The sequence below is a fragment of the Mus caroli genome, chromosome 2 (genome assembly GCF_900094665.2).
Source record: "Mus caroli chromosome 2, CAROLI_EIJ_v1.1, whole genome shotgun sequence".
NCBI classification, from domain to species: Eukaryota; Metazoa; Chordata; class Mammalia; order Rodentia; family Muridae; genus Mus; species Mus caroli.
Genome location: NC_034571.1, coordinates 147,442,863 through 147,470,312, shown reverse-complemented (window position 1 = coordinate 147,470,312; position 27,450 = coordinate 147,442,863). Strand labels below are relative to the sequence as shown.

At 48.2% G+C, this 27,450-nt stretch overlaps 1 protein-coding gene across 4 annotated transcripts; it reads left to right on the top strand.

The window, feature by feature from the left end:
* The first annotated feature begins 1,558 nt into the window (after nucleotides 1-1,558).
* Ggt7 (gamma-glutamyltransferase 7) lies at nucleotides 1,559-27,450 on the top strand. Of its 4 annotated transcripts, none has more exons than XM_029470293.1 (15): nucleotides 1,559-1,837; nucleotides 10,708-10,943; nucleotides 11,163-11,314; nucleotides 12,477-12,606; nucleotides 13,830-13,897; nucleotides 14,109-14,182; nucleotides 14,481-14,677; nucleotides 16,727-16,814; nucleotides 18,438-18,565; nucleotides 18,727-18,815; nucleotides 21,727-21,876; nucleotides 21,991-22,108; nucleotides 22,760-22,897; nucleotides 24,132-24,231; nucleotides 26,718-27,450. In XM_029470293.1, the coding sequence occupies exons 1-15, from the start codon at nucleotides 1,669-1,671 to the stop codon at nucleotides 26,879-26,881; spliced, it is 2,001 nt and encodes a 666-aa protein (XP_029326153.1). In that variant the 5' UTR covers nucleotides 1,559-1,668; the 3' UTR covers nucleotides 26,882-27,450. The 4 variants fall into 4 exon arrangements, with proteins under 4 accessions (XP_029326153.1, XP_029326159.1, XP_021036797.1 ...); XM_029470299.1 differs by having other exon boundaries at nucleotides 12,477-12,594; nucleotides 24,132-24,224; nucleotides 26,718-26,889; XM_021181138.2 differs by having other exon boundaries at nucleotides 1,560-1,837; nucleotides 12,477-12,594.

The window sequence follows — 27,450 nt, the reverse complement described above, 5'->3', positions numbered from 1 at the left end:
AGCTCTGACCCGCCATTCTTCCTAAACCTGTCTCCTGCAACTGTTCCCTATCTACTGCTGCCCCCTGCTGTCTATAAGTAGCACTGCAGCTCCGTGTTCCATGGTAAATGCTTAAACAGTTCAAGTCACACTGAGCCTGGAGCCAGGGATCAGGAAAGAAAGGAATATTGTGTGTCCACAGCTTCAGAATCCCATCTGTGGACTGAATAGTAGGAGTTTGGACCCATAACTATCATTCTTGGAGCTAGGAGAGTGGTTCCAGAGATGGGCTTGGCAAGCACAGCAACACGCTCTCCTTACCTTCCCCTCTTCTTTCTTTCCTCCTCCTCCTCCTCCTCCTCTTTTCCTTTTTTCTTCTTTTGATGCTGTGTCAAACCCTCACAGAGGCAAGCACTCTACCAAGGAGTTACTTCCCAAGCCGGTTCTTAGCCATCTATCCTTCCCATCCTACCACCCTGCTCTACCACACCATTATTATTATTATTACTTCTTCTTCTTCTTCTTCTTCTTCTTCTTCTTCTTCTTCTTCTTTTCTTCTTCTTCTTCTTCTTCTTCTTCTTCTTCTTCTTCTTCTTCTAGGTTTATTTATTTATTATTTATTATATTATTTTAGATTTATTTATTTATTATATGTAAGTACACTATAGCTGTCTTCAGACGCTCCGGAAGAGGGTGCCAGATCTTGTTACGGATTGTTGTGAGCCACCATGTGGTTGCTGGGAATTGAACTCAGGACCTTCGGAAGAGCAATCAGTGCTCTTAACCGCTGAGCCACCTCTCCAGGCCCCATTATTACTTCTTTTACTTTAGCTCCAGAACCACATCAAGCACTCTTTAAAATGCCAAAGAATATTAAGGTTCCAAAGACCATGCTCTGGCCTACTGAATCGCGTTTCCTGGAGTGGAATCTGAGGATTTGCTTCTAAAGATTCTAACGTTGGGGGTGGGCTTTCAGGAAGGGCCAATCTCCTATCCCGATACATCAGGGCGATTCCAGAAGGAGTTGGGGTTTAAAAGAGAAGTGTGAGCAATCTGGGGGAGGGAGGGCACAGAAAGGGATGTGAGATCGAAAGAAAGGTTCAAGAGGGGCCTGCAGGTGAAAAAGCAGTCGGGATGAAGTAGGGGTTGGAGATTGAAAAGGAATCTTGGGGTGAAATGAAGCCAGAGTCATAAGTCAAAAAGAACACTGGGCTTATGAAGAGTAGTCTGAGAGGGGTCGGAGAAGTAGTTTGAGATCAGAGGAGGGGAATCTTGGCGACCACAGAGAGATTTGGGGTCCAAGAAGTGAGTGGTCCAAAGAAGATCTGAAATCAAAGAGAAATTTGCGCTCAAAAGTCAGTCTGTGGTTCTAGAAGCATATGGAATCTGGGCTGGATTCAGACTGGAAGGAGGAAGGGCCAGGGATTGTTTGAGGATCCCAGAGTAGCGTCTTCATCCTGGCAACCTTCCACTGTCCTCTGGGCTCCCATCCTCCTGCACCTGCCTGCAGGCTGCAATCAGTAGACTGATTGCAGCCTGCAGGCAGGGGCGAGTCATACTAGGACACTGCTGACGGTGGGGGCGCCCCCTCCCGGCTGTCCAGGAGCTCAGACCCCGCCCTCCGCCCTCGCACCCCCCTCTTCACTGCCACTTCCGGCAGGCGCTGCGCTGCTGGGGGTTAGGGCGAGGATGGCGGCTGAGAACGAGGCTAGCCAGGAGAGCGCCCTAGGCGCCTACTCACCAGTGGACTATATGAGCATCACCAGCTTCCCGAGGCTGCCGGAGGACGAGCCAGCGCCTGCGGCCCCACTGAGGGGCCGTAAGGACGAGGACGCCTTCTTGGGAGACCCGGATACTGGTGAGGCCCTCTGGCCCCATCCCTGCCCCGCCTTGGGGGGTGAGGGTGGGGGCTGGTGTCCTGGTCCTCCTCCTCCTATTCTGAGCATCCATTTCCAATATCCCATCTCCTTCATTCATCCTCTGCATCCTGGACCTCTCCCCTTCTTCCTCAGCCCTGTTAACTGTCTGGTGGGGAAAGGGGTATTTTTGCCTTGGAGGCGTAGGATGCGACACGGGAGGGGATGCAAGGACTGCAGCAGGAGAGATTATGATTACCTTTTAGGAAGAACCTATTGAAAAAAAAGGGATGCTGGAGGGGAGAGCCTAAAGAACAGCTGTGGTCACCTAGTAAAAGCTTTTCTCTAGCCACAGAGGACAGGATAGAAGAAGCCAAGTAGGAGACTGCAGCAGGCGGGATGGAGTCTAGATCTTAAGGAGAACTTCACCATAGCCAGGGATTATGGGAAGCAGAGTGTCCCGAGAAGAGCTGAGCATCTATCTTTTCATGTCCAGAGAGGGGTAAAGAAAATGTGATTCCTCTCTGTCTGGGGATTCTGGGTATTGGGAGACAAGGGGATGGACGGCATGACCTCTCAAAGTCCTTGGGGACTACAGTGCCTTTGCTGTTCTGTGGATTACCCTACCCCTTCCAGAGATGGGGATCTGGCCCGGATGTTAGTTAGGTCGGTAGGAGCTTCTGGACAGCAACAAGATCTGTGTTCTCAACCCTCTGCTGAAACTGGAGGAGATGGAGTTTGGGAAGGAAGCCGGGCTTGAGAGAAGGAGCTGGGGACCGAGAGATCCGTTGGTATTCCTTCCCTATTGCTATCTCTCCTGCCCATGTGGTCCAGCTCTGTGCTCCCCACCATTCTTTATTCAGCATCCCTCTGCCCTCTTTCCCTCAACGTCACTTCCTGGCATCAGAGCATTCTTCTGCTCCCTGACTTCCTCCTGGTGGTGCCTGCACTTGAGCTCTATCCCTGTCTATACCGGAGGATGCTGCTCCAGCCCTTTCTAGCCTGGCTCTTCCATCGTCACTCCCAGCCCAGCAACTGGAAATCCTCTCCTCTGCTTCCTGACCACCAGAACCCACCAGCCTGACTGGATCTCACTTTACCTGGGATGGGATTAAGAATGGGATGTGTAGACTTTGAGTCCTCAAATGTCAGAGCTGCCTGTCAAAACTAATTTTCTTGGGGGGGGGGGCGCGGGGTAGCCTTGGCGGTACAAGAGTGGATGTGGGAAAGGATGGCCTGGTGGAACCTTCTGGTCATCTATTGACACCAGCCACCTGGTCAATCTGGGTTTTCTATTCAGAGATTAAGAGCAGTTCAGCCGTGACTGACTACAGTTTAGTGGGTGTGCCTACCCTGTACTGGGCCTTCCTTTTCTCCTCCACCTCTATAAAGCATATCCAGATAACAAAGCAAGACCTTTGATCTGTCTTCTTCTGGCCCCCCGTTAAAGGTCACTGCTTTATTAAAAAGCCTGTGGTTATTTATTTGGGCAGTAAGGTTCTTACTGTTGTCTACGAGGCCTCGAAGGGCAGGGAGTGTGGCTTTTTCATCCACTATTCTTTCTCCAGAATTCAGTACAGTGTTGGGCACTCAGCAAATGATTATTGAATGAATAGATGAAAGGGAGAAGCTGGCAAGATGAAGTGCTGATAAGGAATGGAATTCCCAGACCTCAGGAATGCCTTGGGGCAGCTTCATACTGGTGTGGGTGGAAATTCAACAGAGAGGGGCTGGAGGTATAACTTAGTGGTAGAACACGTGCCTAGAAATTCAACATAGAGACTGGTTACCCAAGCTCCCGGGAACTTAAACTTGACCACAAGGGTGGACACCAAGGTTCTCAGGACTTGCCTGAGATCATTACAGTATGAGCATTTTGGTGCTGTGTCACCTAGGCCTGTTTCCAAGTCCCAAAACTCTTTTGGTCCAGCTAGAACAGCTTGTAGGCTGACATGACCTTCTCTGTTCTCAGCCTAGTAGTGCCACCTAGTGGCACTGCCCTGTCTTCTTAGCCAGGACCTTGGTTGGGTTTGGGTAGCCTGGGTAATAAAGGGTCCATTATAGAATAGTTGATACCCATGCACCCCACAGCAGGCCCCAAAGAAAAGAGAGTGAGTCCGTGACCTCTCCAAAGTTAGGAAATGCTTCCTTTCGTCCTCATGGAAGCCACAAGAGCCTTCCTCTCCCAGGCTCTAGGTTCCAGGTATCTTGTAGATACCCAACCTTCAACATTCTATGCAGAAGTCAGCATGTCTTCCCACACGATTCCTTTTTGTCCAGTGCCATTCTCGGTGAGGGGCACCGCCCTTCGGAGTCCAAAGTAGATGCCCAGAAGCCACCTTTGAGTCTTTCCTTCTGTTCTTCTCACTTTTAAAATGTGACCTGGTTTTCTATACCCTCCCTCCTAAGAGTCTCCTAAATTCCATCTGACCACCATGTCATCACCTGTCACACCTGTGTGACTCCTAAGTCACTCAGCTGTACTTCCTGCCACCGCCCTCTCACCTCAAGTTCACGCACCACTCTGCTCTTCCGGTCATGTCACCCAAGTTCAGAAATCTTCCCTTTAAGGGAGTTCAAGTCTAGACTAGGATGTGTTGTAACCTGTTTTTGAAAAACATGTAAGAGAAAGAAAATGAGCTACTTTGACCGGTTACATTGAGACAGCAGTGCCTTGTGTCTCACTAATTCAGGATAATCAAAACTAAACCCACCTTTCTCTGAAAGCATACGGCGCGGCTTTTGTTTGCTTCGAGACTGAGATCTCACTCTGTAGCTCAGGCTGGCCTGGAACTCACTACTGCGACCCACATTGGCTTCAGACTTGTTGTAGCCTTGATACTTCAGCCTCCTGAGCACTGGGATTCTAAGTTCCAGCCACAAGCCTGTCTCTAATAAACTTTTTTCTTCTACCCCCAAACCAATCTTTCCCCCAGTATCTTGCTCTTATCAGTGGGATTATTGCCCTACTATGTATGCAGGGCAATAATCAATCTTTCCCCCAGTATCTTGCTCTTATCAGTGGGATTATTGCCCTACTATGTATGCAGGGCACGTGATATGTACCTCCCTCTCCCCATTTCTGATATTTTTTTCAGTATATAATTTTGCTAAATAAATGAGTAACTTGATATGTTAAATAATCTTATAATCTTAGATCTAGTCGTGGTGGGGCCATTTAAATAGCAACTCAAATTAGCTAGTAAGGTTGGATTTTTTTTCTTATTTGCCTTTTTATTATTATTATTATTATTTTATATTTTTTTAGACAAGGCCTCATTTATCTCAGGCAAGCTTTGATCAGTGATCCTTCTGCCTCTACTTCCCAAGTGCAGGGGTCCCAGGTGTGAGCCACTACACTCACCCCGCTCACTGGATTGGTTCGGGGGATTGGAAATAGCTGCCAATGCCACGTGAATCAATAGAAAGGAGGCCATCAAGTGACACAAAAAGGTGACGTCAAGGCCCCCGTTCTCCCACGTATTCTTGTTATGGCAGGACCACTTAGCTTCAGTTTCTTCATCTGTAAAGTGAGGAAAGTGGAGCCTAGCTCATGAAGTCATGAAAACACTTCGTTGAGGAAATACATGTGAAATACCTAGGGTATCATCAGCCTCAGTAAATACAAGGTCTCTCTGGGGAGGTGGTGCCCTGGGTAAAGCCCTTGCTGTCCAAATGTGTGTGCCTTAGTTCAAATCTCCAGAACCCATCTAAGAAGCTAGGCATGACAGCGCTTCTACAGTGAGAAGGGAGATGGAGATAGGGACTCAGCAGCACATGGGCCAGCTAGCCTGGTGCACACAGCTGCAAGCAAGAGACTTTGTCTCGAGCAAGTCTCATGTACAGATTGCTAGTGATGTTGAGGCTTAGAGACAAAAATGATTACCCGAGGACAGCATAGTTATTTAAGGATAACAAACTTTTTGAAAAGTATTTTGGTATTTTATGTATATGGGTGTTTTGCCTGCATGTCTATGCAACCATACATTGCAGTGCCCAAGGAGGTTAGAAGAAGGCATTGGATTCTCTGGAACAGGAGTTACAGACCCTTGTGAGTCTCCATGTGGGTGCTGGAAACCAAACCCAGGCCTTCCAGAAGATCAGGCAGAACTCTGCTTAACCCTGGGCCACCTCTCCAGTCAGCTTGACAAGCTGCATTTAGAAAATAAAAAATTAAAAAAAGGCATCAGGTACACATATAATGTACATATATATATGCAGCCAAAACAGGTATACATATAAAATTACAGTAAGAAATGTAAAAGTCAAAAGAATTAAAAAATAAAGTACATACTATTTGCCTAATGTAAAAGCAAAATAAAATATTGAAGGTAGTAAAAGTCCCCTTCTCTTACTTTTTTCCCCAAGGCAGGGTTTCTCTGTGTAGCCCTGGCTGTCCAGGAACTTACTCTGTAGACTAGACTAGCATTGAACTCAAGAGATCTGCCTGCCTCTGCCTCCGGAGTGCTGGGATTAAAAGCATGTGCCACCATCCATGTCCAGCCTATTTTTTTTAAGATTTTATTTTTATCTTTAATTATCTGTATGTGTGGGTATCTGCATTTGGTACAGTACCCATAGAGGCCAGAGGTGTCAGATGCCCTGGAGGTGGAGTGATAGACAGTTATGAATCACTCAGCATAGGTGCTGGAGGTGGAGTTATAGACAGTTATGAATCACTCAGCATAGGTGCTGGGAACTAAACTCCTGTTCTAGGCAAGAACAGCACACATGCTTAGCCTCAGAGCCCATTATCCAGTCTTATCCTCCAATTCTGTTTGGCTTTGGAGACAGGGTCTCTCTATATGAAACTCTGGCTATCCTTATCGTGTAGTCCAGGCTGGCCTCGAACTCACGGATCCACCTGCCTCTACCTCCTGAGTGCTGGGATGAAAGGTGTGCACCACATCCAGCCATCCTCCAATTCTTATTTCTGAGTAGTTTTTACTTTGTTTGTTTGTTTGTTTGTTTGTTTTTTGTTTTTCGAGACAGGGTTTCTCTATATAGCCCTGGCTGTCCTGGAACTCACTTTGTAGACCAGGCTGGCCTCGGACTCAGAAATCTGCCTGTCTCTGCCTCCCAAGTGCTGGGATTAAAGGCATGCGCCACTACCGCCCAGCATTTAGTTTTTACTTTTAATTTCAAAGTATATATGTTAAAATTTTAAAGAAGTATAAATGCGCAAGAGCTAGCTCAGTTGGAGCCCACATTTAAAAAAAAAAAAAAAAGCTGGGGGTGGGTCCAGCAATGGTATGAAGCTTGACATGACATCCCGAGTTCAAGCCCAGGATCAGTATGATGGAAGGAGAGGACCACCTCCTTCAAGGTGTCCTCTCCACAAGTGGGCATGTGTGCACACTCGCGCACACACATGCGATGCGTGTGTAAGCTCATGTGCGTGCACACAGAAGGAGATGAAGTTAGACAGGGATAGGGCGGTGGAGATGGTTCCGTGGTGAAAGCACTTGCTGTGCAAAACTGATGACCTACCCCACCAAACCCATTGAAAGCGAGATGTGGCGATTTGCGTCTCTAATCCCAAAACTCCTTCAGTAAGAGGAGGCAGACAGAAGAATCATCTGGAGATTAGCCAGCCCTCTAGCGTGGTGTACGAAAAGCAGCAGACACAAGAAGAGAGCCTCTGCCTCACCAAGGTGAAAGAAGAGACGCAGCCTCAGAAAACTGTCTATGACAGTCGCATGTGCCGTGGCAGACATTCCTCTCTGCTCTGTCTGTCTCTCTGTCTCTGTCTCTAATTCTCTCTCTCTTTCTCTCTCTCTCTCAAACACACACACACAATGGTAAATTTAAAACTATTTTTTTTTTTAAAAAAAAACAAGGATTTTAAGTCGGGTGTGGTGGCTCACATCTATACGCACAGTACTCAGGAGGGTAAAGACAGGTAGATTGCCTCAAGTTGTAGGCCAGCCTAGGCTACTTAGAAAGTTCAAAGTCAGCTAGAGCTAGCTCTCTCTCTCTCTCTTATTCACACACACACACACACACACACACACACACACACACGCACAAATACAAAGTAAATACAAATGTAAGGGCTGGAGAGATGGCTCAGCAGTTAAGAGCACTGACTGCTCTTCCAAATATCCTGAGTTCAATTCCCAGCAACCACATGGTGGCTCACAACCATCTGTAATGGGATCTAATGCCCTCTTCTGGTGTGTCTGAAAATAGCTACAGTGTACTCATATACATAAAATCTTAAAAATAAATAAATAAAAATGTAAGTAGAATTTTTTCAATGAAAACATCCACTCACCTTATTCTTACCTAAAGCATCTTTCCCAATGGTAACCCCTTTAAATGGATTCTAATACTTTTTGCACATACAGTTTTATTTATTATATGATTTTGTTTTGTTTGAGACAGGGTTTCTCTATGTAGCCCTGGTTGTCCTGGAACTCACTCTGTAGATCAGGTTGGCCTCAAATTCATAGAGATCCATCTGCCTCTGACCTTGGGATTAAAGGTGTGCGCCACCACTGCCCAGCTGTTTGTGATTTCTTATTTATATAAAAGATGGAGGTGCGAGTTGTGGAGGTCCTTAAACATCCTTAAACAAGCCAAAGACCTTGGATTTTTATCAAGTAAACATGAAAAATATGGCAGTTGAATTTTAATGTAATAAAATGTCTAAACGTATAAGAACTTACTGTGTATACAATATGTAAGTAAGGCATTAAAATAATCCTCTTACTTCCTTGTTCACAAATATCTAGAACTCTTTGGTCACCTGGGAGTGGGTTCGGGGTAATAGCACCCAGAGGGGAGGTCTTGGGTCAGAGAAGGTGTTTGCAGCACTGGGAGTGCGTGTTGGAGGCCAGAGTAAGACCTGCATCTTCCTTCCTCTACCTCATGCCCTGAGACAGTCTAGCACTGAACCAGCAGCTAGACTGGCCTTTCAGCTAGACTGGCTGGGGAGCCAGCACTCAGGATCGCCCTGTCTTGGTCGCACAGCCCTGCCCAGCACTTTACATGGGTAAAAACGGAGATGGCTTTCCGAGTCCATCACTTCATGGATCCTGCAGCCGACCCCCGTGTTAGGGATTAGTTGTGTTGTTAGGATGAAGATGGTGACACTCACAACTTGAAGTGAGTTGTCCACAAGTGGCTTTCAACGCCCCCTCGCCTCCACTCTTGTTTTCTGCCAGGCTGCTCTTCACACAGCAGCCAGAGGGAACATATGAAAACAGAAGCCAGATGGTGTCTTAGTCAGTGCTCTATTACGGAGAAGAGACACCATGAGCATGGCAACTCTTAGAAAAGAAAGCATTTAATTGGAGCTGGCTTACAGGTTCAGAGAGTCAGTCCTTTATCGTCATGGCAGGGAGCAGGGCCGCATCCAGGCAGACCTGGTGCTGGAGATGTAGCTGAAAGTTCTCTATCTGGATGCCCACCCTCAGTGACACATTTCTTCCAACAGGGGCGCACCTCCTAATCTTTTCAAAATAGGGCTGTTCCCTGTTGACTGGGCATTCAAATATTTGAGCCTTTAGGGAGCCATTCTTATTCAAACCATCACAGATTGTTTCACAGTCTCACAACTCGCTAGTGGCCTCACAGAGGTCAAGTCCAAGCTCTCAGCATCTCTAGGACCAGTATTCAGGACAGGCATCCACCCGGACTGGGTTTTTCTGCCTCTTTTGCTGCCACACCAGAGCCACCAGACCTGCTATTTCTTTCAAATGTCAAACTCATTCCTCCATTAGGGCCTCTGAACCTCTGTTCTCTCTTCCTGGAACACTCTCTACACAATCTCTGTGTTCTCTCTTGGTGGCAGCTCTTTCTTGTCTCTTTTCTTCATTTGCAGTTCAGAAATCAGTTCCTCACGAGGCTCTTCCCTGATTTCCCTTGTAAGCAGTCTCTCTTCCCACATCACATTTCATTTCATGCTCTGGTGTGTGTGTGTAGGGGGGTGAGTGTGGGGTTTGGAGGGGGGAATGTGGGGGTGAGTGTTGTAGGGGAGTATGTGTGTATCTGTGTGGGAGTGTTTTATTTTTTACTTGTGTGTGTGTGTATGTGTATGGGAATGTGTGTGTGATTGTGTGTGTGCGCGCACTTGCTCATGGGAGCACGTGTGGAGGTGGAGGCCATAGTAGAACCTTGGGTATCTTCCGTCTATTGCTCTCAGCCTTATCACCTTGAGTCAGTCTCTCACTGAGCCAGAGGCTGGCCTCCTCAGGCTCAACCTGTGTCTGCCCCATAATGGTGTCAAGAGCATTTTAGGAGGGTGCTGGGGAGTTGACCTCAGGTCCTCATGCTTGCAGACTGAGCCAACTCCCCAGCCCCTCATGCCTTTTTTTTTTTTTTTTTTTTTAACATCCGCCACAACGTCTTTACCTATTTGTTTTCTTTTCCTCCATTGTCCTGAGACCATCTGCAAAGGTGGCAATTATCTGCTCTAGTTTAGGGCCAGACATGTAGTAGACTCTCGTTTCCATTGAATGAATGGATGCGTGGAGCAAGGCTGGAAGCCAAGATAGTTGGCTCGATAGAGGCTTCCTTGTTCTGGAGGCTGATACCGAGCTAGGACAGGATAAGGTTTCCAGGGGGAGGCTGAACACCCTCACACTCCTGGCTATTCTCAGCCGGGAGAGCCAGACTCATGGAACTTGGAGTGGGTATTCGCCAGAGGCAGAAATCCAACCTTTCTGAGGCCAGTTTGAGGTCTTTTTCCACCTGGGAACTGGCGTCCTTGTGGACCCTAAAGTGTGCTGGAGTGGAGGAAAACTGAGCGGTGCAGGGCAGTGGGTTTTGTGTGATGGGCGGAGCGGAGAGATGTGTGGACCGCCCAGCCCCGAGGGCCACGGGGCCTGGTAGGAGGCTGCCAGACGGACACCCAGCCTCTCCACAGACCCGGACTCCTTCCTCAAGTCTGCCCGGCTTCAGCGGCTGCCTTCGTCGTCATCGGAGATGGGCAGCCAGGACGGGTCACCATTACGGGAGACTCGCAAGGACCCATTCTCAGCTGCTGCAGCAGAGTGTTCTTGCCGCCAGGATGGGCTCACGGTCATTGTCACCGCCTGCCTCACTTTTGCCACCGGTGTCACCGTGGCGCTGGTCATGCAAATCTACTTCGGGGATCCCCAGGTGAGGGGAGCAGATGGACAGAAGGGAACTTGGGTGAAAGGGGTGAGAGGGTGATGGGTGTTGAATGGCTGGGGTAGTGGGAGGCTGCTAGGAAATGGGAAGGGAAGAGGAAGGAAATGGTTCAAGACAATCAAGAGGACAGGAAGAGAGAGGTTCTAGGTTAATGGAGGTGATTGGGTGGTGGAGGGCCCGACTAGTCCTCTCTTCTCTTGCTCTTAGATCTTCCAGCAGGGTGCTGTGGTGACGGATGCCTCCCGTTGCACGGCGCTGGGCATGGAGGTGCTCAGTAAACAGGGCTCTTCAGTGGATGCAGCTGTGGCCGCAGCCTTGTGTTTGGGGATTGTGGCTCCACACAGTTCTGGCCTGGGCGGGTAAGGAGCTGGGTAAGGACCTGGTGGAGGCCTGGGTCCCTCAGGCCTATTTCTTGTCGTCTCCTGCCTGGTCTATGGGCCTGGCTGCAGGTGTCTCTAGGTTAAGGCGAAGGTGGGCCCATACTCTTTATGTTTATTCTTTCAATAGCCAGTTTCACTCTTTTTCTCCCTGGATGGAGTCATAATGGCAGACCACATGGAAGATAGGGAGGTGTGTTCAGGAGCTTTCATGGTTCTCCACCAGGAGAGAAGTTTTGTGATGTGTAAGATGAGGTGCCCGGTATCAGTTAAGGCTCACCAACCCCTGTGACTCTGATGAAAACTGTGGACCTTGTCCACAGAAAATACACCCCAGGTTCTGAGTTCTTAAAACCAAGGCTACAAATTGGACGTTCAAAAGTCAGACCCAGCACATAGGCTGGTTTGGTTTGCACATTAAAAAAAAAAGTTTGCTGTTGTTAAAATATTGACACTTTTCATAAAAACCCAGATTGTAACAGCTAACATCTCAGGAACAAACAGGAAATCTGGCAACATGGAGCCTACATTCCTATGTGGCTACAGTTATCTGATGTTGACCAGAGTGCTTCCCATGGTGGGTTAGGGTTCTGGCCACTTTGCTATTTCTCTACCCTGCTTTCCTTATTTGTTGTTTAGCCGCACACATTTTAATTTTGCCCCCTCCCCAGATGTAAATATGCCACAGAAAAGGAATGAGCTGACAAAAATCATTCTCTTGGTAGGAGCAACGCTGGCCTCACACGGGATTTTTCCTTACATAATCCAGCCCTGGGGGGGAGGGGGTGTATCAAGTAGGCAGGTGCAGGAAGCTGGCAGGAGTCCAGCTCTGGTCTAGGGAGGGGACAGAACAGCCTGTTCCCCCAGTCTCTGCATTTTTCTTAATCGGGGATTAAAGTCTCCAGTAACCTGGGTTCCCTACCTCCTACCCTTTGTAGGGTGGCTGAGTTTCTGAATCCCTGCTGGGGAGGGGGCTCCAACCTCTCACCCAGTGTGGCAGACAGCCTACAACCTTCCCACGGGGATTTAGGGAGTGGTAGTTGAATCTTTCAGAAGGGAGAGTTCTCCTCTCTTTCCACTCTCTGTCTTTCCCAGTGGGGGCGTGATGTTGGTACATGATATTCACTCTCTGTGTCTTTCCCAGTGGGGGCGTGATGTTGATACATGATATCCGGAGGAATGAAAGCCACCTAATTGATTTCCGGGAGTCTGCACCTGGGGCCCTCCGAGAAGAGACCCTGCAGAGATCCTGGGATACCAAGGTGGGGACCCTGGTGAGAAGACAGGGTCCAGGGGAGGGGGAGGTCTCCTTCATCCCCTTCTGCTAACCCAAGCATTGATGGGCTCCGTATTTACTATGGGGTGGCAAAATGAGTTGAGCAAAATGCTCTTAGCAGCTTCATGGCAGGCAGCTTGCCCTCCCCCAACTTAAAATAATGAACAAGGACTGGTTGGTGCTGGCATTTGTCACTAAGCCTGACAACCTAAGTTTAGTCTCCAGGACCCACATAGTAGAAGAAAATGGATTCCTACAAGTCTCCTCTGATCTACACACACCCATATCATGGTCATATGTGCATAATGTGCATACTCTCTCTCTCTCTCTCTCTCACACACACACACACACACACACACACACACACACTAATAAATAAATAAATAAATAAATAAATAAATAAATAAGATTTTAAAAATTGAAACAAAATGCACAAAACAAAATTGAATGACTACTAACAGATTACACTACAACATCTTACTTCTCTGACAGTCTTACCTGCCTGAAAGAAAAGTATAAGGCTTCCTCTGAGGACCCTAAGATATGGTGCTCACCTTTAATCCAGGCATTTGGGAAGCAGAGGCAGATGGCTCTCTGAGTTCAAGGCCACATGGTTTACAGAGTGAGTTCCAAGACAGCCAGAGCTACACAGAGAGACCTGACTTAGAAAACCAAAGTAAACAAACTCCTCTATCTCACTCTAAGTCAGATGACTTTAGCTTTCTCAGGCTTTGTCATACTGGGAGAAAGAAATGCTAGAGGCAAACTCACTATAGAGAGCAAAAGAGGAAAGGCAGGAAAGTGGGGACTTAGTGCCATTGGCAAAACCCAAACACACCGCTGAGTTGTCACAGGTCAGGTGATGGTGGTGTGAAGGTGAACTGACCAAACTGAGGTCCTTTGTGTCCCACTTAAAAAGACAAGGGTACCGATTACCCAATGTGAACTGATTTTTACCTAGAAAGTTTGTGCCCTGGCTTTTAGAAGGGTTCGCTTCATTTATTAAATCCCTCAACAAGGGAAGACCTTTTTCTGCATTTGTGGATAAGGGGGTGAGGGAGAGGTACCCTATGGGGAAAGCTTGCCCCTCTCCTGGGATACTTGGCCTATGTCTTTCCCCTGTGCCAGCCATTCCTGGCTTGGGGCTCTGCGGAGTTCAGCCCAGCCCCCCCCTTCCAGTGACCTGGTCTCCTCTCTCCCTCGCCTGCCCGCCTCGCCCAGCCTGGGCTCTTGGTGGGGGTCCCCGGAATGGTGAAAGGGCTACATGAAGCTCACCAGCTCTATGGCAGGTAAAGACCCTCCCCTGGGGATCAGGGGTCTCTGCCTACTTCCCTCCTTGGGTGGCCTTCTCCTGTCCTCCTGGATTCTTTCCTTCCCAACTTCCCTTCCTAATATCCCCTTCCCTTGCCAGGATTCTCCTTCCCAGGAACCCCCCTCCCCCCAGGACCCCTCCTCCTCCCCCCAGGACCTCCTCCACCCCCTGCTCTCCGGCCCCCTCAGGCTGCCCTGGTCCCAAGTCCTGGCCTTCGCAGCAGCTGTGGCCCAAGATGGCTTCAACGTGACCCATGATCTAGGTCAGTAGGGCCTGGAGGTGGGGGTGGGGGGGAGGTACAAGGTTAATGGGGAGGCCTTGAGATTTGGGCCCCAAGCAAAGGGGTTCTTTTTTCCAGTTTGCACTTCAGACTTTCCCATCCCACTCTTACCTGGAGGCAGCCTCCAGGGAGAGGCTCTGGGAGGAGCCTATATATCCCTACCAGCTATGACAGGTTTCTAGGGAGCCCCGAGCTCAGTCACTTAGCTCTCATCCACCTGACCCATCAAGTCCAGTCGTGGCACCACCCACCCAGCCTCTCCACCTCCCCCCCCCCGCAGCTCATGCCTTGGCTGAGCAGCTGCCTCCCAATGCATCTGACCGCTTCCTGGATACTTTCCTGCCACTGGGTCACCCACCCTTGCCTGGCTCCCTGCTGCGACGGCCTGATCTCGCCGAGGTACTGGATATACTCGGCACTTCTGGCCCTGCTGCCTTCTACAACGGTGGCAACCTCACACTGGAGATGGTGGCTGAGGTGAGTGTGACAGTGGGAGGTGGGGTATTCACAGTGCCCCTGTGGCAGAGATGCCACCCTCCCCCATTTATCCTCTACTTAGTTTCTGGTTGTGTGCTTCGTAAACAAAATTAACCTCTGGTGTTAGACATCAGACCAGTGGTGGTTAAGGGCAAGAGGCACAGCCTTCTCTTGAAGAACACAGGCAGAGCTGATCTCGAAAAGGAATGGCTGGAGCCGGGCGTGGTGGCGCACGCCTTTAATCCCAGCACTCGGGAGGCAGAGGATTTCTGAGTTCGAGGCCAGCCTGGTCTACAAAGTGAGTGCCAGGACAGCCAAGGCTACACAGAGAAACCCTGTCTCGGAAAAAAAAAAAAAAAAAAAAAGGAATGGCTGGGCTTATCAGAGCTAGGGCCAGATGTACAGGCGTTGGGTCTATTTCTTCCCAGGAAACTCATCACCAGTATCAGTTCCCCTGGGTCTCGACTCTTCCCTGCTCTGCCTGGGATGTCCCAAGAACATGGTGATATTGACATAGGAGATTGACAAAGGGGGCTACCCCTAAATCCAAAGAGACTTAGTCTGGGGTAATAGTGGGTACTGAGAATATTATTGGGTTGTACTGTGCAGCGGTGACATTTATCTAAGCCACTGTCATATACCGCGTGGATTACATAGGTGTGCCATTCAGTCATGAAGCTCGCTGTCCTTACTGGTCACTGTGTTTCATTAATCTGCCAGACGCATAACTATATACTAGCCAAGAAATTCAGTGAATAGTTCACTAAGGGGAGATAAGTCTAAAGTTACGTACTAGAAAGTATAAAAGAAGATTGATAGAGGTAATGGTAATTTAAAATTGGCATGGGCTGGAGAAATGGCTCGGTAGTGACAAGCACTGGCTGCTCTTTTAGAAGGCCAGGTTTGCTTCCCAGCATCCACAGGGGCTCACAACCATCTGCAACTCCAGTCCCTCGGGGATATGACACCCTGTTCTGCCTTCCTTGTGTACTGCATGTATGTGGTGCACAGACATACATGCAGACAAAACACCTGTACCGTACAGTAATAAAATAAATAATTTAAAATTATTTTGAAAAGATTGACAATGAATGTGCTGCTGAAATGGAATAAACACACTGATTTGTACAGGATTTAGCATTGCTCAGGGAAGAGTGGTCAGTCATGTTTAACAAGGTGGGTCAGTCCTGCCAAGGCTGTTTCAAGTCCATAGTTCTGTAATAGTCTTACTATAGAGGAAGGCCAACCTAAGGCTCAAACCTAGAGCTTTGAGCATACTAGAAAAGTACTCTACCACTGACGTATACCCCCACCCAGCCCTGCCGTGTCTTTAGTTAACTATAGTAAAACGACACATTTTTTTTTTTTGCTTATTTGTTTTGTTTTGTTTTTTTGCTTTTTAGGATTTTGTTTTGTTTTAAGATATATTTATTTTATGTATATGAGTACACTGTAGCTGTACAGATGGTTGTGAGCTATCATGTGGTTGCTGGGAATTGAACTCAGGACCTCTGCTTGCTCTGACCCCTGCTTGCTCCAAAGATTTATTTTTTATTATTATATGTAAGTACACTGTAGCTGTCTTCAGACACACCAGAAGAGAGCATCAGATGTCATTACAGATGGTTATAAGCCACCCTGTGGTTGCTGGGATTTGAACTCAGGACCTCTGGAAGAGCAGTTAGTGCTCTTAACCACTGAGCCATCTCTCCATCCCCCTTTGTTTTTGTTGTTGTTTGTTTGTTTGTTTCGAGATAGGTTTTTCCTGTGTAGCCCTGCCTGTCCTAGAATTTGCTCTGCAGACCAGGCTTGCCTCAAACTCAGAGACCCACCTGCCTCCTCAGTGCTAGCATTAAAGGTGTGCGCTACCACCACCTAGCTAGTTTTGATAATTCTTATGCACATGGTAATTTCCTCTGCCTCCTTTTTCCTTGGGCTAGTGGGATCCCAAAAGGAACAAAAGTTGTAACAGGCTCGTCTGTGATTGACACGTGGCATGGGCCATCCTCACACGCTCACAGTGATGGATGGTGATTCTCTCCCCTCCAGGCTCAGCACGCAGGCGGTGTCATAACCGAGGAGGACTTCAGCAACTATAGTGCTCTCACGGAGAAGCCTGTGTGTGGAGTGTACCGAGGTGACCTCTCCCCCAGCTCCTAAGGGTCCCCACTCAGGAGAAGTTTGCCAGTCCATGGCCAAATCTTTTTGGCCTGGAAACTCCTTTTCCTGCCACAGGAGATAAACAGAGGCAGTGAGCTCCCTAGGTTGTTGAAACAAGCCAGAGCCAGCTCCCTCCTGAGATAAGCATGGGGTCAGTTATTAGTAATGAGGATGGGTGTGTGTGTGTGTGTGTGTGTGTGTGTGTGTGCCTAGGACATGGCTTTTTCTTTTGTTTGGGGACTTGTTATTATTTGCTTTTTTATAGTGCTGGGAATTGGACCTTTTACAGAAGACAAATTCCCCATTACTGAGCTATGTCTTAAGTTTCCTTGATTTGGGTTCTATACTGCCTCAGCTCTGTTTTCAAGCTCCCTTCTCGGGTTCTATACTGCCTCAGCTCTGTTTTCAAGCTCCCTTCTCATTGACCTGAGCTTCCTACAAATTTTTGAGACCAAAGTCCATTTAAGGGTAGAACGAGCCCTTTAAGACAATCACAGATTTGCCCGTCGTTGATGGTAAAAGACAATTGAGACCTAGGGAGGAAGTGAACAATTCAGGAACCAATCAGAAACTTAGAAATCCAAGCCTATGGCATGAATGCAGTTTATATTTGCTGACCCCAAGGTGTGGTGTGCTAGGTCCCTTGGGAGTCCTTAGGTTCTCTCCTGTCTAGGAAGGACAGGTTACCTCAGTCCCTGGGTGAAGCCTCCTCTGAGTTTGTTTCCAGGTTCCGGTCGGTCTTCCTGATTCCTCATCTAGAGGTGGCAGTATATGACACAGAGCAAACCTGTAGCTTTGGTGTCAGGAAGGCTGGGGTAGCATCAGCTGTACCTCTTGTCCTGCACTTCCCACTCTGAGGTTCTCAAGGTGGAGACAGTAATAGTGTCCACATCTTGGGGTGCCCACGAGGACACTATTGATGACATAATATGGGAAGTCACCTTGACCACAGTGGACACTGAATCCATGGCAGATTTTTTGTTCTCCCTCCCCAGGCTGGGATGTCTCAGCATTCCAGTGTCTGTAGGTTCACCTGACCTCCTATAATCCTGGCCTGGTTGATTCGTGTGCCTCAGTTTCTGTCCCTATAGAATAAGGTTGATTAGATGAGTCAGTTATTACTGCCCGTGATCCATGTCTCTGGTGGTGCTATTCTTTTAATGTCCGACTACCAGATAACAAAGTAGGAAGAGAAGGATGCTGTTCCCAAGCAGTTTCAGGTTGAGTGGAACCATCAGAGCCCTTGAACAATTCCTGACCTGTGGGAAGGATTGAAGGGAGCCTATAGCAAACCAGGATTCTGTAGACATTTGGTCACCTGTCCCTGTTTTGCCAGTGACCTGCAATGTGACTCTCAGCAGGCCACAGATTTAATGTGTGTGTTGCCAAAGTGAGTACAGCTGGGCTCTTCCATCTTAGTTTTCCCCTATGGCAGAGGCGGCTCTGCCTTTGGCCAGTGTGTGAACTTCAGTGGGTCCCTTTGCCTCTTAGTGGTTCCTTTCCTCGTCTGTGTGTGTAATGGTGAGGTATGCACAGAGATGTGCTATATGAAGATGGCTTGACCCCTTTCCTGCTATCTGCGCATTTCCTATCCTTTCAGGCCACCTGGTTCTCAGTCCCCCACCCCCGCACACAGGCCCGGCCCTCATCAGTGCTCTCAACATCCTGGAGGGCTTCAACCTCACCAGCCTGGTGTCCCGTGAGCAAGCGCTTCACTGGGTAGCAGAGGTAAGGCCCACTCTTCCATCTCGCCAGGATTTGGGAACACTAGAAATGAGAAAGTGGAGCGCCTCCTTGGAGCAGGACTGAACCTTTGGTTTTGAGAATCCACCAAGTGGGGGTGTTGGGAGGGGCCTGGCAGCCTTTCCACATCACTGCTGTGTTTTCAGACCCTGAAGATTGCATTGGCCCTGGCTAGCAGACTGGGAGACCCTGTCTATGATTCTACCATCACTGAGAGCATGGACGACATGCTCAGGTTTGTCCTGGGATATGGCCCTGGGTGCTGCAGAAATCAGGGGAGACGTGGGAGAAGGGATTGGGCAAAAGCTCACGAAGTCTCAAGTCCCTTTCAGCTGAGCCCTAGCTCTGTGTGACACGTGGTGCTTCTGGCTGCATCACCTTCCCTGTCTGCAGAGTGAGTTGGTCAACTGCTTGTGAACCCATCGGACCTTTGCATGACCTTAACCTGTACGGCCGCAGCTGTCCTCCACTTAGAGTAGAAAAGGGAAAGCCCAAGGGCCACACAGTAGCCTCTGCACAGGGGTTGGCGGTGATGGGGATTCTGAGCGGTTGTATCTTTGCAAGCGGCAGAATAGTGAGGTCACGCTCAGTGAGACCGCCTCTGTTAGACCGCCACTTTTAACATTCCCTAGCTATCACTCTGGGGACATAATTTAAACTCACGACATCTGATGACATAAGGAGCCTGGCAATACTGTATCCACTCTGTGAGGTTTTGATGATAATAACATGTAAATCAATAAGGGAACATGTATATAAATCAGATAACATTTTAGGTATTCAGCACATTCACTGGGAACATGGTATAGTGAATGTGCAATAAATGCAATTTATTATTATTAGTTGGCCATAAAGTGAAGAGTGGGTTGGCTGTTTGACCATTACTGTGCCTGACTTACAGCCTAGCACCAAGAACATCACAAGCCAAAATACAGCTAATGTAAGTTTGCACTGTTACTCAGACACCACTCTGTGCGTTAAATTGCAAGCAACTTATAATTTAAAAGCAAAAAGATGGAAATTGAGAGGCTTCGGAGAACAGGATACACAGTTGCAGATGGCAGGAATAAGTCCAAGAGGTCTCTTGCATAGCATGGTGACTAGTTAATGACAAGCTATTATATTTCGAATAATAAAGAGTTGGATATTTTCACTACAGAAATGATAACGGTGGACTATCATAGTTGTTAGTTAGCTAGATTTGACCATTCCTCCATGTGTATACACCTCCTCAAAACATCATACTGGTGACTTGTGCATGTAATTCCAGCATTCAGAAGGATGAGGCAGGAGGATTGCCATAAGTTCAAGGTCAACTGGGACTACATAGTTATGGGTCAACCTGAGCTAAAGTGAGCTGTTATATATGAAATACATTTAATTATAGCAGTCAGTTAAAAAATATAAAGACGGGGGAGATATCTCTAGATTCACTTACTGCACTAGTGTGGGGACCTTAGTTAAAATCCCTAGAGCCCATAAAAATACCTGGCACGGGACTCTGTAATTCTAGTAACCTCTGAAGATGGAAATAGAATTCCTAGAAACTAGCCTGGTATATGCAGTGGAAAAAACAGCAGAGAGTCCGCCTCAAACAAAGTGACCAGTGAAGACAGACACCCACAATTGTCCTCTGACCGCCATATGTACATCATGTCAAGTGTACGCCAAGGCGGGCTTGTGCACTTAAACACACACACACACACACACACACACACACACACACAAGCTAATATCATATTGAGCTCCAGAACTCACATAGAACATACATTCTGACAAAAGTTAATTATCATCCTGGACCCCAGGTTGCTAGGGGCAGAGCAGGCAGATGGCCAGCCTGAGAGTGAGTACCAGTGAGTACCAGTGAGTACCAGTGAGTACCAGGCCAGCCAGGGCTAGAAAGAAAGAGAAAAGCAAAAGTTACTATCATTTATTGAAACAAGGCGAAATTAAGAACAATGAAATCTAGTGAGCATCAAAGCAGCAAGCTCGCTCAGCGTTCCCCACCCAGAGCCCGAGCTCACTCTGCATGGTCACCGGCCTGATGGGTTGAAAACCAAATGAACGTCTTTGGTAATCCTCACTAACTTACCATTTCCTGATCTCCACAAATAACCCAGCACACGGCGAGTAGCACCAACAATGGAGAACCCCTCAGTTGGGCTTACAGCTCTAAAACAGGCCTGCATTTACATGACACATACATGTGCAGCTATCTCAGCCAGGAAATAGCTATAGAGGGCTTACCATATGTTCTTTGCCTTGCAAACAGAAAAACAAAAACAAAAGCAAAACAAACTAATAACAGATAAAGATCCCCATATACAAAAATCTTTCCTCAACTAAAATACTGCAGTTTTCTCTCCCTCCCTGTTCTGCTTTCCTCCCTCTCCTCTGACCATCTCCTCCTCCTTTGGGGGATAGAATCTTGCTATATAGCCTGTCCTGGAACTCTATGCCTTCTAGTTCTGACCTAGCACTTAAAAATCTTCCACTTCTACCTCCTAAGTGTCAAGATTACAACTGTGTATCAAATCAACACTCTGGTTTCTCACTAAGTGTTTTTTAGATTTTTGTTTTATTTATCCTTTGATGATGATGATGGTGTGTGTCATGTTCATAGAGGTCCGAGAACAGCTTCATGGAGCTGGTTCTGCCCCCCTCCCCACCTCCATTTCCTTTATGTGGGTTCTGGGGATTGAACTCAGGTTGTCAGACTTGCACAGAAAGCACCTCTTACCAGCAGAGCCATCTCACAGGCCCCATCTCACTAAATTCTTAATGAACGTTAGTTCCAAACTACAAACATGAGGCCAAAGCAATCAAGTTTGTTTAATCCAAACAAATACCTTCAGCGCATGCCCTGGGCCCAGGCATTTTCATAGAGAGGAATAGAGCCAAATAACTGTAACATTAAGTAAAATAAAAGGCTGGCTCTCAATTCTGAATGATGCCTAAATAAATTGGTTCAGTTCAATGGTTATTTTCTGGGTGTTCCATACATGTTAGCATTGTGCTCTCCTTCTGTAGGCTTAATACTTCGATGAAGAAGGCAGCTGTGACCTAGCAGTCACACAGCCACCACAGATAGGTGGGATGTAATGAAAGCTCCTCGTGTGTTCCTTTCTTTGCCACTCCCTTTTCAGCAAGGTGGAGGCCGCCAACTTCCGGGGCCACATCAGTGACTCTCAGGCAGCCCCTGCCCCACTCCTGCCTGTCTATGAGCTGGACGGGGCTCCCACTGCTGCCCAGGTGCTGGTCATGGGCCCTGATGACTTCATCGTAGCCATGGTCAGGTACGCCAGCTCAGGCTTAGACCCAGCGAGAGTAAATCCTTCCAAGCAGAATGGAAGTCGGGGCTGGGTGAGAAGGAAGGCACCCACAGGGCTCAGCCTCACTTCTACCCCCAGCTCCCTGAACCGGCCTTTTGGAAGTGGCCTCCTCACTCCCTCCGGGATCCTTCTCAACAGCCAGATGCTAGACTTCTCCTGGCCCAACAGGACAGCTAACCACTCTGCACCCAGCCTGGTAGGGTCATGCTTCCCATTCTCCTGGGGACCTTGAGGCTAGATAAGGACACACAGCACCGCGGATCCTTCTCCCTCCCTGTTTCCTTTAAGAACTTCTGTGTTAAGGAAATGAGATGTTCACTTCATTCCCAGCCCTTCAGTGTGACTAGGGAAAGTCTTGCCTCCTCTCTGGACAGTGAGACCACTGACCCCCATTTAGTGCTTGGGCTGCTTCTGGCACTGGAGAGCTAGGGTTACATACATAATGTTGGGCAAATGGTGTTCAGATCTGCGATAGGACGCCAAGAGGAACCAAGGTAGTACTGTCTGCTTGGAGCCAGCACTTCTGTCCCTGCAAGCTTCCTATAAGGCAAAGACACAGAGATGGTCCGATGGGAATTCTGCTGTTCCCATTGCCATTTTTCTTGGTTCAGTCTTGTCTCCTGCAATGCATACCAGCATTGAAGCTCAGTGGTCCCACTTCTCTCTTGCTTTTCCCAATAGTCTTCCTGGAACCCTTTCTCTTCCACAGAGAGCACATCGTTGCCAGAAAGAGGCCCATCTCCCAGGAGTTGAACTTGGGGACCATGTAGGAGAAAGGAGGTGGGCTGGGTCTTTCCTTCTGCTCCACTCTATAATCCCCCTTTCCATCTCTGTCCTCTGGCAACAGGAGAACTCGGTACAGCCAGGGAAGCGGCCCCTCTCTTTCCTTCTGCCCACTGTAGTCCGACCAGCAGAAGGGCTCTGTGGGACCTACCTCGCTCTGGGGGCCAACGGAGCTGCTCGAGGCCTCAGTGGCCTGACCCAGGTGAGAGCTACTCCATTATGGATCTTTTGTAGTCAGGAGCCATGCTGTGACCTGGTCTGTCATGTCCCACATATTGTATCCCATGCCTTTCCAGCAATCACAGTCTGTACTGCATTGTGCCAGGCCTATCCTGGGCACAGATGTGCTGTGTTGGGCTTCATAATGAAAATGGGGCCCTGACATCTGGACTACCTGTGTTCTATAAGTCTCAAATCCCATCATCCCCTGCTCTATATCTGAATAGACCAGCAGCCCTCTGTAGGGTCTTATTTTGAAAATAAGGTCTCCTGCTTCTCTCCAGAATACCTCAAAACAGTTCCATGAGTGCCTTGAGCACCTGGCACGCAGCAGGCTCGTGTTTGGACAGGCGATGAGCTAACTCTGGAATTAGCATCCCATGAGTTCGGCCTACGTGATGCCAGCCCTCAACTGTGGGATGCTGGGAAACCACTTAGCCTTTCTTGAGCCTTAGTATCCTCCTCTGTGAAGTGGATCACAATAACTAATGTCACAGAGTCCTTACTTAGTACTAGGCACTTTGGTGTATGTGTGTAGTGTGTGTGTGTGTGTGTGTGTGTGGTGTGTGTGTGGTGTGTGATGTGTATGTGTGTATAATGTGTGTGGTATGTATGTGTGTGTGATATGTATGTTTGTGGGGGGGGTGTCTGTACGTGTGTGATGTGTGTGTCTATGTGTGTGAGATGTATTTGTGATATGTGTGTTTGTGTATGTTAGCCCCTTTAACTCCCCCAGCATTGGGCGGGATGATTGTTTCAATTTTACAGGTAAGGAAGCAACCTTAGGGAGGTTAAGGAGTTGGCTCAGTTCATTCAGCTATTGCATTTGGTAGGAAGTTAAGTTCCTGAGTCTATCCAGCCCCTAACCACTGAGATGAAACAACCCAGTTTGTCCTCTAAACCATCCTGTTAACCCCACCTCATCCGAAGAGAAGGGAAGGTGGCCCTGGGCTAGACTACAGAGGACTAATGCTAGCAGTGCCTTTTCCTTAAACTCTGAAAGGGAGTCACGGTCTCTCTCTGGCCCTCAGACTGTAAAGTGGGGACAGCTACCATAGGTCATCTGTTTCCAGGGCCGTTGCAAGACTTAGATGATCTACTCAGTCAGTGTGAGTGTTGTAAAGACTAGAGGGTTTGGATGGAGGGTGAGAGCTGTGGAGTCTTGAGTCATCGTTTCTAGGGCAGCTCTGATGCTTTTGCTCCTTGCCTGCCTACAGGTTCTACTGAATGTCCTGACCTTGAACAGGAACCTGAGTGACAGCCTGGCCCGAGGACGCCTACACCCAGACCTGCAGTCCAACCTCCTGCAGGTCGACAGTGAGTGCAGAGCAGGCTCCCATAGGATGGGCACAGGGATGGATGGAGAAGGGCTCTTCCCAAGGTTTTCCTGCCCTGACCAACATTAACTTCCTTCTTGATCAGGTTTTGGTAGGGTCAGTGTAAGATCTGGGGATTGGAACCATCTTGGCATTCCTTGACCTTCTAGTGTTAGGAAATCCATGTCTCAACCCTCGAGACTTTGTTTTCTCCTTTATAAAATGGGATACAGCTATCTTTCTGGCAAACTTCCATTCATCAGTATATGATGAACACCTACTATGTGCCAAGCATCATTCCAGCTGTGGGGGTATACTACACTTATAGGCAGTCAGGAAAAATACTCAGAGACATAAAAGACAGAGAAAGAAAATTTTGACCACAGCATCAGAGCAGGATGCTGTAATGGAACCTACAGGGGCAGGAAGCTTCTCTTTAGTGACATTGAAGCTGAGATCTGAAGAGTGACAAAGCACCGTGCAGCACCCCCCCACACACACACTGAAACTGGGGCAGAGCTTTGTAGACTAAGAGAACAGGTACCAAGAACTTGGAGCAGGTTCAGTTTCATGGTTTTGAGAAATAAAAAGAGGCCAGGGTGGGTGAGGAGACATTGAGATCAGAAAGGAGAGCAGGGACAGGGTCATGGACCTCGGGTTGATGGTGAGGAGGCAGAGTTGCCCCTAACAACAAAGCTTCATTTTGAAGATTAAGATGCTCATGGCTTCACAGTGGAGGTGGTGACTGGCTGGGCCTTGAATTAGGAGTGGGTATTTGGCATGTAGTGATATCAGACTTTCTGGGCAGGAGGGACAGTCTGTGAAAGACCGAGAAAGAATGGGATTGGAGACCAGCTGTTTCCTGAGGTTACCTGGCACCTTTGTGACTTTACGCCACCACTCCATCACTCTGCATATCTACAGATACACTTCTTCCTGAACCAACCACAGTCTCACAAATATAAATTTAATTTTTACAGTGTACTGACCTTCTATAAACACCGGGAAGCAATCACAAATAAGGCAGCCTGCCATTTAAAAACCTTAAATTAAGGAGAGAGATACAGTCCATCAGTAGAAACAGTAGTGAATTATTTGGGGGCGGGGTAGGGGAAAGCAGGGTTTGCTGGTGCATGTCTTTAATCCCAGCACTCAAGAGGTAGAAGCAGACACATCTCTGTGAGTTCATGTCCAGCCTGGTCTACAGAGAACTTCCAGGCCACAATGAGACACTCTCTCAAACAAACAAAACAGAACAGAACAAACAGAATAGAACAGCAGGATATGACTAGGAATGAAGCCAGTTGGTAGGTGCTTGCCCAGAATGAGGCTCTAGGTTCTACCCAAGTACAATAAAAACTTGACCTAGTGGTGCTTGCCCTTGGACAGTGGAGGCAGGAGGACCACAAGTTCAAGGTCATCTTTGGCTACCTAGGGACATAGTGAGTCTGAGGTCAGCCATGGCTACATAAGACTCCCATTTCAAAAAGAAGAGAAAGGGGAAAGAAAGCAGGATAATCCTGACAGAGACTGATATTCTAGATATTGGGGAAAGTCTCAAAGATGTGCCGTTGACCAAGGACAGGAATGACGTAAAGGAGCCAACTGTGTGACCATCATGGGGAAAGCATTCTAAACTGAAACAATATTGGGTACAAAGACCTGTCCTGGAGAGACAGTAAGGTTGCCAGTGTGGCTGGAGAGACAGAGAGGATTCCAGTAAGGCCAGAACAGTTAAGCAAAGTGGAGACCAGAAGGAACTCAGGAGAAGACTTTAGAAAGGGACTGGTGGGCCCTAGAGGCTTAGGTGGGCCCTAGGGGCTTAGGTGGACGTTGACTTTTATTTTAAGACCTATCAGAGCTGTTGGAGGGTTTTAAGTGGGAGAAGAGCCCCTTTGGCTCCTGTGTAGAGCTGAAAAGAAGGCAGGGCTGGGTGAGCATTAAGTAGGCCATGCAGTAATCCTTATGGGTAATGATGACCACTTAGTGATAGAGTCCAGGCCTCCTGCCATTCTTAAGAATGCCTGCTTAGGCTGGGCGGTGGTAGTGCACGCCTTTAATCCCAGCACTTAGGAGGCAGAGGCAGGCAGATCTCTGTGAGTTTGAGGCCAGACTGATCTACAGAGTGAGTTCCAGGACAGCCAGGGCTACTTAATAGAGAGGCCCTGTCTCGAAAAACAAAAACACAAAACAAACCAAGAATGACTACTTCTTGTTACCACGGACTGATTACAAGGCTCCAAGCTCAGTGCTTCCTATGCATTATCTCCTTTAAGGCCTTTATGGACATAAACAACTTTATATAGTAAGTTCTCTACAATCCCCCACTCTGTGCGTGAGGACACTGAGGCTCAGGGAAGCAAAGCAATTTATGCAAAGTCATGCAGTTCCTGCTGTTGAAACAGCTAAGACCATTATTCATATCTGATAGTAAGGTCCCTGAGTCAGCGCTCTAACGCTAATGTATGCTGCGGGGATGGTTTGCAGGTGAGTTCACTGAGGAAGAGATTGAGTTCCTGGAAGCCAGGGGTCACCACGTGGAGAAGGTAGATGTCTTATCCTGGGTCCACGGCAGTCGGAGAACCAACACCTTCATCATCGGTGTGAAGGACCCTCGGAGCCCGGATGCAGCTGGAGCCACCATCCTGTAGAGCATTGGGCTGGGCGGGATCTCTGCTCCCCGCCTTTGCATGTTCCCAGAGTCCCTCTTTCTCCCAGGTTTGGTCTCAGGGGGACCCCATGGATGCCTCAGATCAGGGGCCAGAGGGGATGCTTAGCAAACCCTATCCCAGAGTAACTGGAAAATTCTCCAGCTGGAGGCCTTTGGTGGGAATGATGACATCAGTGTCCGTGACCAGACAGGCAGGACCTTGAGGAGTCAGATTGTCTGTCTCCTCTCCTCTTTCAGCCATGCTATCCTTGAGCTTAGGGATGTGCTTGCAAACCCTTCTCAAGGGTCTCACAATCTCAACACCTTCAGACTGGTCTGACCTAGGCCTTGTCTTCCAGCTCCCTTTTCCTGTATCTGGCCCCATTTCTTAAGTGACTAGGATTTTTTTTAAAAAATGGCCATTATAGGGAGAGGTAATCCTCCCCTTCCACCGGGTTGAGGCAGGGGCCTTGCATTTGAAGGTCCCCAGGCAGCCAAGCAGGGGTGGGGTGGGTATCAGCTCAGGGGCTTCCATTTGCAATGGGGAATTAAAGAAAGAATATTGCTTAA